Here is an 18,866-nt window from a genome sequence, read left to right on the forward strand (position 1 = left end):
AGACCTCAACATCGTCCTAGAACACGCACAGATGAACGTGCTGAAGTTGCTGTGCTCGCTACCATAGCTGTGAATCCACAAATCAGCACACGTCAAATTGAACGTGTAGTTGGTGTGTCGAAATCAAGTGCACAGCGAATTCTTAAACGTCATAAATTTCATCCTTACCAAGTTCATTTACACCAGGATCTTCATGGAAATGACTTCCGCAATAGCTTAACATATTGTCGGTGGTCTCGGCAAAAACATCTGACTAATCCATTTTTTTTTTGCAGGTGTTCTCTTTACCGACGAGGCATCATTCTCCTACAAAGGAATTGTCAATATGAGGAATATGCATTACTGGTCTGCAGACAATCCAAAATGGCTCCGTCAGGTAGAGCATCAATTTCCGTGGAAAGTTAATGGTTGGTGTGGGATTATTGGAGATATCATTATCGGACCTTTCTTTAAAAATGGCATCCTAATGGCAGACAATACTCCAGATTTATACGACACAATCTTCCTGTTCTCTTGGACACCGTACCTCTGAACCGGAGAATGGTCATGTGGTATCAGCATGACGGATGCCCTGCGCATAACGCCTCACAAGCACGACGACTTCTGAACTTAAGTTCCCTGATAGATGGATTGGACGAGGTGGCCCAGTTAGGTGGCCTGCCCGATCTCCGGACCTTACACCGCTGGATTATATTCTTTGGGGAGTAGTGAAGGATGCTGTTTACCAACATGAACCAACAACACCACAGGACCTAAAGCAGCACATTACTGATGCTTGTTCAACCATCAAAGAGGAAACTGTAGCACAAAGCAGGGGATTCTTCATCCGCAGAGTGACCCTATGTATGCAAGCCAATAGGCATCACTTTGAGCATGAGATGTGAACGCTATATTTAGTATGTAGTGCTGGTATCACAGTGGAAGTTTCTACAAAGGGCCATTTTCCCCAGTGATGTTAAGAAACATTTGTTTGCAACAATTTGTCATTCACAATTACGTGATAATAAAACTAATTGGTTAAGCATGTTTACATTCATCTTCTATGACCTACCTGAACTTCCCGAATCAAAACATTTTTACCTAAACAACGGTAAAACTTTTAGTCCACTTGCTCGTTTTACTAAAACCATCAACATGAATTTTACTATTACGAGTGAATGATTAACTGTCCCTTGCGCTATATTTACAGTAAAGTTTTAACCTTGAACGGCATTACTTTTTTAGTAACGGATTAACGATAAGCGAGGTTAACTTTGTGGCTGACGTGGCGGTACACAGATATGTTACAGAACCGCATCACCCCTAGCCTATGGGATAAATACCTGCTGGAATGTACGACGTTAATGCAGGATGGCAGCAGACCATATTATTCGTTTCGGACCTCTTGAAGAGTATGGAAGTGTCATTACGCATGTCAATCACATCTCGATTACTGGCAGCACGGGGTTCACGCCTGATTCTCAGGACGTGCGCTAGCAGCCATGTCGGGTGTCTCAAGCGTCAACTTTTGGTCTACATATTGCGGGATGTAATGGGAATATTGCGATGCAATCAACGCCATTGTGTATGTGCTTTTTCATGCTATGCATTGCTGAAGAAAAAATATAGGAGGTCCATTAAGGAAACATAAGTTTGAGTTAAAAAACACATTTGCTTTCGTTTTAGAATGTTTCCAAATATGTACATTCATGGGCCCCAGCCCTACATTGATACCGGTGAAAGTCGTTTTCCAATAGCTGTTATTGTTCCAGAGATATTTTGGGTGGACGAGATAGCTGGGACACCCTGTATATTTTATTTATTTATTTATTTATTTATTTATTTAACCTGATCAGATTAGGGCCATCAGGCCCTCTCTTTCATCGGACCAGTGTTCCACACTTGCAGCATTTCACACATCAGAGTTACATCATGACAATAGTTTAAATGAGAATGTTAGCTTACTCTAGTGACAATATGAATAAAGAGTAGTGACTAAGACCTAATTAAGTAAATGCGGCAGTATTTTTACAACAGGAGCTATGCATACAGATTATGATAAAAGCAATAATAAAATGTAATGGTAGACATGACTAAGACTTAATAAATTAAATGCTGGCAGTATTTTTACAGCAGGTGCTATACATACAGATTTTGATAAAAGCAATAATAAGCAATAATAATAACATAAAAAAAATATATTGCGCTTGAAAGCCATCAGTAAGTTATGCAAGTATTTTAGAGTATCGTTTGAACCTCTCTGCTCATATGACGTAATGTATTTTTAAAAATCCGAAGTGAATAGTTATTCGTTTGTAAATTGACTCTGTGTACCGTCATTAAGGTCACAGTGATGCGTCCATCTGTAGAATTTTGTTTCGTATTGCTGTCCTCACCGTGGATGCGTCAGTCTGCATCTAACAGTTATGTCTGTAACACACAACTTCAGTTCATCTCCACAGCTCGATGTACCTGGCGTCTTCTACGAATAAAATCTTTTCGGTTTTCAAGACGCGTCATTTCGAATAAAATTCTATCGATGGCAATCTCCACCGTTGTCGCCAGGAGTAGCACTGTTGACTTCAGGGATTGGCACGATTTTCCGCTTTTATATCCCGGATTGCGGGACTGAGGGTCGTAACGTTGCCTGCGCGGAAGCTGATTGGGCAGATCCAGACCGCGCGGGGCCGAGTGTCGTAAGATTCAGCGAGGGGCCGGCGCCATAGTTGAAACTGCCGCTCCCACCTCCCTACGAGTGTCAAGCATTTGTCGTTGCTTCCTTTCGACATTAAAAGCCCTCCGCCTCCCCCCCCTCTCTCAAGCTCTTTTAAGTGTGTAGCTCTGGTCTCTTGAAATTTTTGCTGTTCAATCTGATCTCCTCCGGCTCTTTTATGGCGGAATCCCGGTATGATGACTCATAAGCCAAGTCTCTTGTTTTCAAACTGTATTTAGTGTCCGTATTCCAAGAAATGTTCAGCTATGGCCGACTTGTCAAGCTCCCATTGTTTAATATGTCACTTGTACTCAGTATAATGCTCTTCAACGGTACGAAATGTCTGACTCACATGGGTGCTGCTACATTCGCAAGGCCACCATAGTGGAGCTAGCGAAATGAATGACCATCGTGTTTGAGGTATGGCTCTGGCGCATCGTAGTCAATCTGCAGCAGCAGTTTCAGCAGCAGTATAACAATGACACAACTAACTATTGCAAATAGGGTATTGCAAGGGCAATTTGCGACTTCAGTGATGTCAAGCGAGAGCTCATTTGGGGGCAGAGTGTAGGTCTTTTATGTTTTATAATGTAAATCGGCACTGCCTCGGTACCAATGATGGCCGTATTTTGGTTAGGAAGAGGCTAACTGCGAGCCTGTAATTAAGTTGCCTGCGTGCTAGACTCACTAGACCTACAGTTATGATTAGGCTCTGATTTCATATGGCAACAGGAACACTCTCGTGATTCTCCCACGGGCTGTGACCGCTATTTAGTACGTTAATCCGCTGATTCAACCGATAATGAACAGCCTTGCATTGGGTGTTTTGCACCAAGATAACGTTCGCCCACATACCGCTGTTATAACCGACATGCTCTGCACACTGTCGACAAAAAAATGTTCAAATGTGTGCGAAATCTTATGGGACTTAACTGCTAAGGTCATCAGTCCCGAAACTTACACGCTACTCAATCTAAATTATCCTAAGGACAAACAAACACCCTTTCCCGAGGGAGGACTCGAACCTCAGCCAGGACCAGCCGCACAGTCCGTGACTACAGCGCCTCAGACCGCTCGGCTAATCGCGCGCGGTAGACTGTCGACATGTTGCTTGAACTGTTCGATTCCCAAGTCTGACTGCAGTCGAGCACTCTGATGACATCATCCGACTATTGCTCTAACGCTATCCACAATCGGCATTAACCGCCGCTTATATTGACCAAGTGCAACAGGCGTGGAACTGCATTCCACAAACTGACATCCGACACCTGTACGTCACAATGTATGCTAGACTGCATGCTAATATTCAACATTTTGACGGTTACACTGGAATTCATGGTCCCGCATTTCACATTTGCAGTGGCTTGACTCACGCTAACATTAACGTGTAATTTTGCAATGTAAGTCACTGGCCTTACTCTGCGTTAAATATATTTGGTCTCGCGATTTTCTTCAGTGAGTATTTGAAGCAGAACTAACGCCATTAGAAAGTTCCACTTTCATTTTTCGAGAAGGTAACTAAGACATTTAGACCGCCTTCATACGTAGGACTCATTTCATTGCGTACACGTTCTTCACGATGTAAACTATTCTCGTGTGCGCGATACCATCTTTTACAATGTTCTGCTCCTGCTGCAGCTTCTCCGCACATGAGAGTCAGGGGATTTAGCAATGGAGTAGGGTGAAACGCGTGTGTGCACACCACAGCTCCTAAGCCCGCAGCTCCGGAAGGTGTCAGCCACGCCGCCTCCGGGGGCCGGGGGTTGGGCGCTGGCTGCGCACCATTTGCCTTGATGGCGCCGCGGCGCACCGGATGAGCACCGCCGGAGATAGGGTTGGCTGGCTGCTTGCTGCCTCGATGTTTGGTGGGCGCTTTCTCCCGGGGCCCACCGTCGCTGTCTCCAGTCGCTGCCGCCGTCGTCGCCGCCCCCATAGCGTCGTACCCTGCTGCGTCTCGAGGCGGCCACAGAGACCTCCTCGCATTCGTATCATGTGTTAACATTCTAATTGGCGCGTTGCCTTTCTCGGGGACAAGATCCTGACTAAATGAGTCTCTGAGGTAGGGGTCGAAAAGCATTCCCAGTGCACCTGAAGAGCAACTGCGACAGTTTTGTTAAGGCTAAATATACACGTATAACTTCACACCACTGGGTTGCGTCATACGTCAATGCCGTGTGTTTCACGTAAAGTGCAAGAGATATGTCCAGCGTGGTGCGGGAACAAGTACCGTGGAGGCAGATCCCAATAGCTGGGCGCTTTTGTGGACTTCGCAGTTGGCTGACTCTGGTCAAAATACTCTGGGAAACACCCAGAAGGCATGGTCGGAAGCCAGTTTAACTTCGTACAAGCACATTTCTGTGTAACAGGTGGAACAGCCTCCGGAGTGCATTAGTTCAAATGGTTCAAATGGCTCTGAGCACTCTGGGGCTTAACATATGAGTCATAAGTCCTGAACTGATTATGTACTGGTGACTGAATTTTAATACATCGTTTTTCAAGTTGAAACTGAAATCTAAATCATTCACCAGAAGTAGATCAGAAAATCTTCCCACGAAGTTCTTCCAACGAGAGTCGGGCAAGTTCGTTGCCTAAGTAATCCTGTTTCCGGGGCTGGATTATTGCAGAGGTGACGTGCACACGACCCAGTACGCTGCAGTACGGATCTGAATTATCTACTCCTATGACTTGATGCAGCGCATCTCGTACGGGAGCACCACCGGCGCCTGGTCATACCATTAGGTCTGCATAACCATTTTTTTCATCCGTCTTACTACTAGTTCGAGGCCGCCTTTCTCGAATTCCTCGTCTGTGCCAACTTCTTCGTCTGAGAGGAGCACTTCCGCCTGAAGACGACATTTATTTGTTGGCTGTATTCCAGTGTTCGTTTTTACATGCAGATTAATCCTCTTTCACAGATACCTCTAGTACGATGGACGTCATTCCGTAACGTAACGTCGTAATTCATGTCCAGAAATCCTGTCTGGGTTTTCCATACGTCTGTCTCTTCACCAATTCTGTGTAGAGACATCTACTTTCTTATCTTGTTAATCCACCTAATTTTCTGCACCCTTCTGCAGTACTAAATCTTAGACGCGTCGATTCTATTTTCTTGTTCACGCAGTCTGTATTTTACAATCACACAATGCTACCCTGGCAACATACATGTACAGAACTGTCATCCTCAACCACAGACTATTGTTTTGATACACGTAGTCTTCTATTGGTCAGAAATACCCTCTTAGCCCCCGATACTCTGCTTTTTATGTCCTTCTTGTTTCGTCCGCGTCCGTTATGTTTTACTTCACTTTTAAATTAGCAGAATTTCTTAATTTCGTGTACTTTGTAGTTCCCCATTTTGATACTAACGTCACCAATAACCTCATTTTTGTTACTTCTTATTACATCCTCCTTTCTTCAGTTTTCTTTCAATTCATATTATGTGCTCATTCTATTCATTAGCTCTTTTAATTTTTCTTCCCCATCACTGACGATAACTATACCATCAGCGAATCTCAACATAGATATCCTTTCATCCCAAATTTTAATGTCACTCCTGAAATTTTCTCTCAATTCTGTCACTGCTTTTACGCTGAACAGACTGAACAGCAATGGTGAAAGACTGTATCCCTGCCTTACTGCCTTTATAAACACGAGCACTTAGTTCATAGTCTCCCTTTCTTATTATTCCCCCTTGATTCTCGAACATATGGTGTATTACTGTCCTTACCTACATCTTACTGCTATTTTACTAATAATTTCTAGCATCTTACACCATTTTGCATTCCCGAATGCCTTACTTGATCCACAGATTCTGTGAATGTGTCTTGGTTGTAGTTTCTATTAGCAAGCGCAACGTCAGGACTGCCTAGTGTCATTGCATTTCCAAAAAGAAGACTGATCGTGTTGGAACAGCTTCTACATGAGACGTCAGTCCTAGTATGCGATAATTCACATATTTATCTGCCCCTCCTTTCTTCGGCATGATATAGATATATCTGCGTAAATGTGATGGTGTGTCTCCAGAATAATATATTCTGTAAACTTACTTGATTGGTAGTTTGGCTGACTCTTTCTTAGATGATTTTAAATACTGCGAAGAAATATCATGTATGTATTGTGGTACACTAGACTGAAAGGCGTCCAAAGCTCTGTTAAACACTAAACCGGTCACCCAACATCTTTCACATCGACTTCCAATTCCTCTTCTGTCACGCCATAGGAGATATACTTTCCGTCGTACAGACCCAATTGAACTCATTGCAAGATTCATCTCCCCCCCATCCCTACCCCCCATCCCCCCTCCAGCGTTTATCAGTGGAGTTCCCATTAAACCCTTTTTGCCAGCATTGCTATTAATCACAGCAAAAGTTAGTTCGACTTTTCTGTGTGTTGCACGTGTCCTTCCGATGACCATATCCTTTTCGAATTTTCCTTATGATTCATACAGGAATTTGACTGTGGCTTCCTCACTGTTTCTGTTTACTTCATTTTCAGGTGACTCATATTTCTGTATTCCCATCATCCACTGAACATCGCTCTAGTACCTTTTTTCGTCGATGAGCAGAAATATTGTATTTGTTACCCAGGGATTCTTCGTCTTCAGCTTGATTGATTACTTGTTACTATGTTTCTCTGACCAACTTCAGTGACTTGCCTTTTTGGTGATGTTCACTCCTCTGCAGCTGAACTGTGTATTGTAGTACTCATTAGTGCAATATCAACGGCCTTGATTTGAATTCCCTTCATCATTCCTCCCCACTTCCGTATTTCACGGCCTACTGTATCTCTTCATCTTCTATTAGTTTTGCTGTCGACTCTTACGAGAATAGCCCTGAGCTGTTCACAATAACTGACTCTCTGGCCTATCTTTCCATAAGGAACGCTACTTCCGTTATACGATTTCTCTGTCATTGATGTTACCCTGTCTTCGTCTGACCAGAAATCCTTACCTTCTTACCATTTCACTCCACTGACTCTCACTATATCTAGACTGAGCCTTCGCATTTTCTGGATTACCTGCTACGTTGAAACTAATTACATTCTTTGCTCCGACTTGTGGAATGCTAACTCTTTGTCATTAATTTCTCTTTTCCTCAAGATACCACCCTATCCTAGACATCCAAATAAGAGACAAATAAAGAATCATTTTTCAATAGAGAGATCATCATGACAAATTCTCAGGTGGAAGCCTAATGTCCGGTGGATATACATTATATGTCTTTAATACTTTGGTATTTATTGCCTTGTTCATCCTCACGTCGTTTATTATTGTCGCGTCTTGCTCCTCTTACTGGCAATTTCCCATCACAAGAGCAAGAAAGTGTCCTGAACCTCTGTCTGCTCCTCAGCCCTCTTTGATGGTTCTACGTTCACTACGGCTGAATGTTTCTCTTCATATTTTAAGCAGTGTCGGAGATCGGACGTGGGATTCAAAATGTTCAGACTACTTGTGAAGGACGCTTTCCGTGAACCAGTAGTGCACACAGCAAAAGTGCAAGGAAAGTTGCCGCCTAAGAGACCAATAGAGCTAAGAGAAAGGACGCTTGCTGAAAGCTCTCATGGGTTTCGGAAAGGAAATTCACGAAAATACCATCAATCAGACATTGAGCGTTGTGAAAGATGTAGAATTCTTGATGAATATCGCAAGAACATTCGGTAAGATGGGATAGTCATCTATGTTCTTAAAGCGGAGTTACTTCTAAAACCCTGTTGATTTGTACAAAGAAGTGTTGTAGGAATAGGTAGCAAGGCTTATTTCATTACTTCATTATTTTTCACGAAGAATTATACTAGCTGATAAATACACTGCACAACAAAGCAGTAATACACCTAGCAGGGGAGGAGAAAATGAAACGAATTTTCGAGATTTGTAGGTATATGTGATTTGTATTTATTATAAAATCAAGTCTCATTTGCAAAGAACTTCGCAATATGAACCCACATGCTGTGGATGGATTCACTGGCCGTTTTAAGGACGGTATAAAGCCGTTGATCTTCTATTGAGGAAACCTGGCCCTCGATTGTTGTTGTTGTAATTGATGACGTCCGAATCGACTCCACACATGGATCTGGGAGTGCTCATGGTCACGGGAGTAGCTCAACATCAATCAGTCAATTCATTGAGATACGTTCCACGTTTGTTGATGTTTAGTAGGATATTGCTGCATGAGAGGTAACACATCAGGACGCTGGATGTCCATGACGAAACGTTTGCGCGGTCAGTAACTACCAACTGTGTTCCGAAGTCATACCAGATGGCTCCTTACACAGTGGTGCAAAAAAGGGGTCAAATGGCTCTGAGCACTATGGGACTTAACATCTGTTGTCATCAGTCCCCTAGAACGTAGAACTACTTAAACCTAACTAACCTAAGGAAATCACACAACACCCAGTCTTCACGAGGCAGAGAAAATCCCTGACCCCCCCGGAAATCGAACCCGGGAACCTGGGCGTGGGAAGAGAGCACGCTACCGCACAACTACGAGCTGCGGGCACACAATGGTGCCATGAGTAATGGCTCTCCCTCTTAGACATTGGTTATCCGGGGTAGTGCAGAATCATGATTCGTCAGTAAACACAATGCAACATTATTCGTTAGCAGTCCACGATTTTCGCGCTCTCCGCGTCATTCCGAACGAATCAATATTACCGACCGCTATGGCCGAGCGGTTCTAGGGGATTCAGTCTGGAACCGCGCTGCCAAGGCCGACAAGTGTACTGAGATATGCCTGATACAAATAAGGGAGTTTACAGGGTCACCTGCGACAATTTGAAATCTTGCTGAATTTTATATTATATTTTCTCTGTGGTGTATATTAAGGGAAGAGATTTTGTTCGTTTACTATTTTCAATCATCGAAATACACTTTGTGAAGCAGCAACCAAAAAAATTGAGCCAAACGTAAAAGAACAATGTAAAGTATTTTGCGGGTATAAGTAAAGTAAATAACTGGATTAATAATGAATGTTTAGATATTTTAATTTTGTATGTTGTAAATACTCTGACAGCACACTGCGCACAGCTTGTGTTTCAGAAAACATTATTATTACATATGCACGGATGATGCTCGAAAGTTTAATTTATGTTGTAACAAAAGTTTTCATGTTTCTGAATTAATTAACGACGGTGACGTGTTTTGCAGAATTTCCAATTTCTACAAAATTACAGAATACGGTTTACAAGAGCGTTAATTACATATCGCCGGCCGCGGTGGTCTAGCGGTTCTAGGCGCTCAGTCCGGAACCGCGCGACTGCTACGGTCGCAGGTTCGAATCCTGCCTCGGGCATGGATGTGTGTGATGTCCTTAGGTTAGTTAGGTTTACGTAGTTCTACGTTCTAGGGGACTGATGACCTAAGATGTTAAGTCCCATAGTGCTCAGAGCCATTTGAACCATAAATATTAACTTTTATATGAGAAACATCTTTTAAATATCATCGTTTAGAAGATGTTCCCCCAAAACGTAATACGGCAAATTATTTTTGGGATGCGATTTACCCTATAAAAGTGAAATTGGGCAGAATCGAAGAGATGTGTATTGCATTATTTTCCCCCTGTACACACCCATAAAGTTCCACGAAGAAAGTTTATTGATACTTGGAAATTATTTCTTGTCAGATGGCCGGCCGAGGTGGCCGAACGGTTCTAGGCACTACAGTCTTGAACCGTGCGACCGCCACGCCTTTAAACTTTTACTCTGTTTCTTTCCACTGCATACCGCCGCATAATGCTTTCCAGTGTATTGTCAGCAGGACTTCGCTTTTCTTCAGTTACACTCCTTCCACCTAAGTGCTATGAAACTAGATTCACCACTTTGCCTCTAACCTGTACCTCCTCTTTTATCCTTGGTAGTTCTCCTGCAACACGTTAATCACAGAGTCATGCAGTCAAGGTATGCACAACACTACGACATATAGTTTATTAGTTTATTCACAGCTTACCATTGCTGTTCATTTATGTTCTTGAAATACTACAGGAACAGTTATTATGTTCAACGTCAAAAATCTGCATTTGTAAGATTAATATTGTGTAGTGACTGTGTATAATAAATATTGTTGGGGCGAACAAGACTGAGCAACAACCGAACACGTTTTCAATTAAAATTCCTGTAGTACATGTAGTTACAGCACTGCCTAATTATCTTTCTTTAAAATCCACTTTCTAGAGGAATTTTGTTGCAGACGAAGTACTTGTAGTCAGCAAGCAATCGCAATGTGGCGTCCGAGTGAGCGAATTTTATGGAGTGAACTTGCTCGCAACAGGAATAATATGGTGGCGTACGCAGCAGCGCGGTTTCGGTCGCAGGTGAGGAAAGCGGGGTAGCAATAAGGTGAAGACGGCTACAGCGCGCCACATGCTGTGCAAGGTGTCAGCAGCGATGGTGGTGCCACCCTGCGGCCGCCAGCACTACTAGCACTGCCGCCAGCTCAGCCTCGGCGCCGGGGCGTGGCGCATTGCGGCAGCCGACGCTCGCACAGGCGACGGCGACGCGTACAGACAGCGGCGGCGCGCGCTCCACTGGCGCTCTGGACCTCTAGACAGATGACGGGCGCGAAGGTATCCGTAGCAGCCGGGGATAACAGTCCATGTAAAATCATCTTGGTTCCTCGCTGGTTTTCACTTACCTGGGACAAGTGCTCGATGTCCCTTCCACTTGTCGTACTACAAACACTGAGACAACTGTTTCACCCCATGATTTTCTCAGCATGGTTTCTCCAATAAATCCAATGGCTGTTTGAGAGGCGCATAGATGGAACCTGTCAAAAAGGCAACAATATAAAAAAAATTTAAATCAAAATATTTTGTTTGATCAAGTGACGTTGTGGATCAGTCGCGCAGTGCGTGGTCTGTACTGTCTCTATCTTACATTGTTTCAGGTTGTTACATGTAAACATAGTAGATGGCCAAACAATGTACAATGGAGAGAGTTATTATTCTGCAACATGAGTTGTAATAATATTGTGTGGTTGTTTTATATTTATGTGAGTGCTTACCGTTTGCAGTGGCTGCAGTCGTCCAAGTTTGTTCAGGGCCTCAAAGTATTTCATCCAGGTCTCCATCTCGAACTGTGTGATAACACTGTCATTTCAGCAACGTCGAACTGTTGCCAGCCAGCTTTTTTTTTAACACTAGTCACTTCTGACATGACTTTCAAATACAGTTCTATAAATAATGACTTATTCTCGTAATCTTACTGCAAGAATCAAGTATCCCATCTCAGAAAAATACGTTCGACCTCCCACCTTTTTTTTTTTTTAAACGAATTTCCAATCAACATCATGCAGTAAAGGCAAGAAAAACAATGCCAAAATGTTCACACGTAAGAGACTGCTGTCTGAGTATTTTTCGTCAAATGAATATTCCCTGTGCCATTGACAATAGGGACGCAATTGTGAATTCTTGTTACAGTCTGTTACATTAAGATGTATTATTCTGTTTATTTTTTATTTAAATTAGCCCTGATAAATATAGGAATACTTATTATCTCTTTGGAATCTGTCTACCTGCTTATGTAAATCATACTAAAAATTTTTCAACAATCTTGAAATGTATAGTGAAATGGGAAGCCAATAAGTGGACAAAAACTGAGTTTCTGAACAAAGATCTGAACTTCCAAGAATTCGACCGAAAATGGTATTGGCAATCTAGTAAGAACTTTGTATCGAGCGATTTATTGTAGAAGAATGAGTAGCCTTTGGTTCTAACAAGCTGCAGTACTGTGCTCTTTGTCAAAACCACAGCCCTTAGTGATGAGTGAATATCATCTGTTTAGACAGAGAACACTAAACTCACTTTGTCACAATGTTATCGGCATCTCACCTTGATCCAGCGTGCGTGCGCTAAGGAGGGAGAGAGAGGGAGGGAGAGAGGGAGAGAGAATCCTTCATGTACGGGGCTAACTTCATGTAGTAGCATCCACATCAACTGCCCATCTTGGCGTAAAGATAAGCCTTTAGTTTCGATGGACAAGTCTGTAGGTGTCATTCGTGTAGTAGACATACTTTCAGAGACACACGCTAAGAAAACGGAAAAGAGGACCGACACACCGCTAAGCAGTTATCCGATTGGACGAATATCGATAGATGTGACGTGCATCTACCGACAGACAAATGGTTACAATTTCTGAAATACTGAATGATTTATTCAAGAGAAAGAGGTTCACAAATTGAGCAAATCAGTAACGAGTTTGTCCACTTCTGACACTTGTACAAGCAGTTATTCTGCTTGGTATTGATTGAAAGACTTGCTAAATGTCATACTGAAAGATATTGTCCCACATTCTGCCCATGGGCACGTTAAATCTTCACAATTACGAGGTGATTGGAGGGCCCAGTCGTTAATGATCAGGAATAGGTTCCCAACTGGAGAGGACTAGACGACCTTGCTGGCCAATTTAGGATTTGGAAATTATGAGGACAAATGGTAGAAGCTCTCACGGTGTGCTGGTGGATCATGTAACTGCAGTGTGCAAGAAAGCATCAGCATCCCTTCATGTCCTACAAAAATATAAAAAACTCTTCCCTTTCGATCTGAAAAAGAATTTAGTACAAACGCTTATACTCCCAATCATTGACTACAGCGATATTATCCTACAAAGCCTCTCTCAGGAAAATTCCCGACGTCTAGAACTAGTCATGAATGCCTGCGTCCGATAAATCTATGACGTTCGACTTTTTGATCACATTTCACCAGCATATGCAAAATTGTCCTGGCTGCGTGCAGACAAACGCAGAGATTTCCATACACTTTGTCTCATCTACTGCCTTATGAATGTACCTGTCCATCACACCTCTCCTCGTCCCTAACGCTCATGTCGGAACAACATGACAGAAACACACGTTCCCATTATAATAAAATCCCCTCCGTTCCACTGCATCGCTGTCACCTTCTCCAAATCCTTTACAGTAGCAGGAACCCGCCTCTGGAATAACCTCACTCGATATGTTAGAGAATTTAAAAACATGTCCGGCTTCAAAAAACAATTAATAACGTATCTACTTAAGCAACAGTAATGCCTTCCTCTGTACATGAATGCACTTCACCTCACTACTTTCCCTCTTTCCCCCTCCTTAAATCTCTCTTCCCAAAAATTCGCTATACTAGTAAACATCTAGTTTACACACCAAGATAGTAATGTACATCTGCACAAACCTTCATTACTATTGCTAATCTTTCTCATGTTTGTCATTATCATTTGATTTTTTTTTCTACTGTGTAATATCTCTCTATATTCGATGAATTATTCTGATACAATTCTACCCTTGAATGACGTTTACAAAATTTCTATCTTCATACTCGCAGAATCCATGCGCAAAATAGTTTCATACAATAGCTATGCCATGAGCGCATAATTATTCTTTGTAGTACTCTCTCTGGTGGTTGTTAGAAGAAAAAAGAAAAAAGGTCCCGAGATTGTCTTCATGCCGATTAGCCTCAGCTTATATACTCAGCTTATATACTCCTTCACACAAAAGGTGTGTATTTAACATTTGAGAATTAATGGTATTCATAGATATAGATATATTGCGTAGTTGTTAATCAGAAGGGAACTTCCGAAAGACTGGATACGAACCTGCATTTAATAATCCAGGAGCTCCATTACTTTAACCTTCATCAAAGCCAAATATCCACTTGATCTGAGGTTTCCCGACTGATTATACAACGCTCCCAAAATTACGAGGCAATTTATTTGTACAGAGTAGCAGAATCATTGCCTGATTTCATTCTAACAAGTAAGATTTCTGAATCATTTTGAATGACTGAGCTATGACTTTGTTTCCTATCATGAATGATTGATTGCTCGAACGAACTGAGAACTACATAGATAGGAGGAAAAATTACAACTGTTATTATTATTGCTTTTATCATAATCTGTATGTATAGCACCTGTTGTAAAAATACTGCCAGCATTTACTTTGTTCGCTCTTAGTCATGTTTATCATTATTATTTGATTTTTTTTACTGTTATTATTATTGATTTTCTCATAACCTATATGCACAGCACCTGTTGTAAAAATACTGGCGCATTTACTTTATTAGGTCTTAGTCACTACTCTTTATTCATATTGTCACTAGAGTAAGCTAATTTTCTCATTTAAACTGTTTTCGGCCATGTCTCATGCGCGGTGGCGTGGTTCGTTCCCCCACGCTCTCTACTACCAACTGTTACGTGGAAATGTTTATTGAAGCAGCTCGAGGCTGCTCTATAGTCAGCCGGAATTTCCCCGACCGTTACTATATTTACCATGTTCCCTACATTGACGTGCAATTCACAATACCCTAAGCGTATCCAGCCTCCATAGTACCTTACACGTATAATGGAGGAATTGAAACACGATCTCCATTACAGCAGCAGGCGTACTGCTAATTCCAACATTATGGCTAAGCAGGCCGGTCTCTGCATTGAATCTGTCCAGCGTCTGCAGCAGCCAACTTCCGTTCTATATTCTTGCAGCAATCGCAACCCCATAAATTATGATAGGTCTCATCACAGTGGCGCCTATCCAGTAAGTACACTTGGGGTTTGAACTGCGGTTTATTCCACAGGCTCCTCTAGTGTCCACATATTTACATTTCACCTTGGATCATTTATTCGTTGTGTGAGGGTTCCATGGTACGTTCGAATACAAGATTACTCCTAGATACTTCGCTAATCCCTTTGCAGGTAGAGTTTCATAGGGGAACTTCAATTGCCAGCATGCCATCTTGTAACTGGTACTACAACAGTTTTTTGGGGGATGACCCTTAGATCCAGTTTGCTGCACCAGTTTTGCACAGTGTTCAAGGCCCATTGTGTCACATCTCAAAGATTACAAGCAAATTTACGTAGAAGTGCTGTGACTGAGCCGTATGTACATCCTGGGAAAAAGTGGCCTCAATTATTAATCTGTTCATGAATCCATTCACCACTAAGTTCTACAACAGGGGCCACAAAACTCTCTTTTTGGACACTCGCTGGTGGTGTCTTTTGTGAATCCTGGTGGCTTATATCTTTCTTCTGCTGTTAATGGTTTTATCTTCATGGATGTGCTGGTCTGTGTGCCATGCTCTTCTGCAGCTCTAACTTTGAATTCGAAGGTTATATTGCTAAAAAAAAACCAAGATATTGAAGGCGGTGCAGAGAGGAATTTCCTGAGAATGTAGTGCTTTTCCCACATTCCGTACAGGTGGTGAAGTGGTGTTTTGCGTGATTTGCTAGTTTGATATTCGTGTTGGTTTATATGTGGAATAACCTAAGTTATCCTTCTTTCCCTAACGTGCACATCATCAGCCAGTTATTTCGCCGTCTTTAAAAACAAGAACAGAGTGATCGGTATCAAAACCCTTGGCCTGTGTACTGTGTCCAGTTGTCCTTCGCTTCTGAATGAAAACAACTGTCAATGTCTTCCGAGAACTAGGAGTGATTAATGCTTCTAGGCTGTCAATAAGAAGCATAATAGGAAATAAACTAATTTTCTGTTAGATACCCTGTTTCCGCTTTGATTATTCATAAAAAAGTGCCTCTCAGCGATTGAATCTTGGTCTGCATTGTGTGCGGAGTACTTTGAGGGAAATAAGCCTTGAAGAGAACATCCAACAACTCAATCTGTGTCCTTGTATACTCACCATCCTCTTTCCTTATAATACCTCCTTCATTAGTTATTATTTTGGTGAGGATTTTTAAAGCCTTGTGCAAGTAGGTGTACTTTCCACATGCTCATACAATACATTGAGGATGGTAGTTTCTCTTGCTGAACCAGTAGTCTGTGTTTGGTAAGGACCTCCTAATATTTTACCCATTGACCTTTGTAAGGTTGAAGAGTCTTCACACTTGTTTCCCTTGAAATTCCTAATAATAGTTCTACTAAGGAACACTTCTGTCTGTCCACTTTTTGGTGACTGGACGATTTTCTCAATCGCATAAGGGCAGGCGTCAATGCGTCTGACATTTCCTCAAAATCTACTGGATTTTTTTTGTTGAGTTCTGACTTCTTATATGGTGTTGCGGCCTTACCTATAAGAGTCCCAGTCTGTTTTCCTTGTATTCCAGTAGGTTCCAACCTCAAACTTAAAATACGTGTGGTCATATAAAGAGGGATCCAAATTAACATCTAATTGTTTGACAAAGCTGCACATTAAAAATGGAGCATAAACTATATCACTGAACGTACAGTTTCAGGTCCAGCCCTCGTCTTACCGTCGGAGATTTTTCACCGTCTTTTACATCTACATGTCCAAATCTATATGATCACTCGGCTATTCACACTTAAGTGCCTAGCAGAGGGTTCATCGAACCATTTCCATACTACTTCTCTACCATACAAATCTCGAATGGCGTGTGGGAAAAAGGAACACCTAAATCTTTCCGTTCGGGCTCTGATTTCTCTTATATTATTATGATGATCATTCCTCCCTGCGTAGGTGGTTGTCAACAAAATATTTTCGCAATAGGAATTGAAAGTTGCTGAAAGAAATTTCGTAAATACACTCCTGGAAATTGAAATAAGAACACCGTGAATTCATTGTCCCAGGAAGTGGAAACTTTATTGACACATTCCTGGGGTCAGATACATCACATGATCACACTGACAGAACCACAGGCACATAGACACAGGCAACAGAGCATGCACAATGTCGGCACTAGTACAGTGTATATCCACCTTTCGCAGCAATGCAGGATGCTATTCTCCCATGGAGACGATCGTAGAGATGCTGGATGTAGTCCTGTGGAACGGCTTGCCATGCCATTTCCACCTGGCGCCTCAGTTGGACCAGTGTTCGTGCTGGACGTGCAGACCGCGTGAGACGACGCTTCATCCAGTCCCAAACATGGTCAAGGGGGGACAGATCCGGAGATCTTGCTGGCCAGGGTAGTTGACTTACACCTTCTAGAGCACATTGGGTGGCACGGGATATATGCGGACGTGCATTGTCCTGTTGGAACAGCAAGTTCCCTTGCCGGTCTAGGAATGGTAGAACGATGGGTTCGATGACGGTTTGGATGTACCGTGCACTATTCAGTGTCCCCTCGACGATCACCAGAGGTGTACGGCCAGTGTAGGAGATCGCTCCCCACACCATGATGCCGGGTGTTGGCCCTGTGTGCCTCGGTAGTATGCAGTCCTGATTGTGGCGCTCACCTGCACGGCGCCAAACACGCATACGACCATCATTGTCACCAAGGCAGAAGCGACTCTCATCGCTGAAGACGACACGTCTCCATTCGCCCCTTCATTCACGCCTGTCGCGACACCACTGGAGGCGTGCTGCACGATGTTGGGGCGTGAGCGGAAGACGGCCTAACGGTGTGCGGGACCGTAGCCCAGCTTCATGGAGACGGTTGCGAATGGTCCTCGCCGGTACCCCAGGAGTAACAGTGTCCCTAATTTGCTGGGAAGTGGCGGTGCTGTCCCCTACGGCACTGCGTAGGATCGTACGGTCTTGGCGTGCATCCGTGCGTCGCTGCGGTTCGGTCCCAGGTCGACGGGCACGTGCACCTTCCGCCGACCACTGGCGACAACATCGATGTACTGTGGAGACCTCACGCCCCACGTGTTGAGCAATTCGGCGGTACGTCCACCCGGCCTCCCGCATGCCCACTATACGCCCTTGCTCAAAGTGCGTCAGCTGCACATACGGTTAACGTCCACGCTGTCGCGGCATGCTACCAGTGTTAAAGACTGAGATGGAGCTCCGTATGCCACGGCAAACTGGCTGACACTGACGGCGGCGGTGCACAAATGCTGCGCAGCTAGCGCCATTCGACGGCCAACACCGCGGTTCCTGGTGTGTCCGCTGTGCCGTGCGTGTGATCATTGCTTGTACAGCCCTCTCGCAGTATCCGGAGCAAGCATGGTGGGTCTGACACACCGGTGTCAATGTGTTCTTTTTTCCATTTCTAGGAGTGTATATCTTGCCACAATGAAAACCGCCTTTTTCTCAGTGACTGCCAACCCAACTCGCGTATCAAATATTTGACACTCTCACCCTTCATGCGCGATAACACGAAACGAACTGCCCTACTTTGCACTTGTTCGATGTCCTCCGTCATTTTTACCCGGTAAGGATCCCATACCGCGCAGAAATATTCCAGCAGAGGACGGAAAAGTGTAATCTAGGCTGACTCTTTAGTGGATTTGTCGCATCTTTTAAGTGTTGTGTCAACAAAGCGCAGTCGTCGTTTCGCCTTCCCCACA

At 43.3% G+C, this 18,866-nt stretch overlaps 1 protein-coding gene across 1 annotated transcript in view; it reads right to left on the reverse strand.

Moving 5' to 3' along the window:
• Nucleotides 1–4,625, reverse strand: part of LOC126282399 (translation initiation factor IF-2-like) — a 50,226-nt gene extending 45,601 nt beyond the window's left edge. The window contains exon 1 of the mRNA XM_049982057.1: nucleotides 4,395–4,625. Within this exon, the coding sequence (XP_049838014.1) occupies nucleotides 4,395–4,625 (231 nt within the window). The remainder of the gene's footprint in view (nucleotides 1–4,394) is intronic.
• Between the last annotated feature and the right edge of the window lie 14,241 nt (nucleotides 4,626–18,866).

This window comes from Schistocerca gregaria, chromosome 7 (genome assembly GCF_023897955.1).
Source record: "Schistocerca gregaria isolate iqSchGreg1 chromosome 7, iqSchGreg1.2, whole genome shotgun sequence".
Taxonomy (NCBI): Eukaryota; Metazoa; Arthropoda; class Insecta; order Orthoptera; family Acrididae; genus Schistocerca; species Schistocerca gregaria.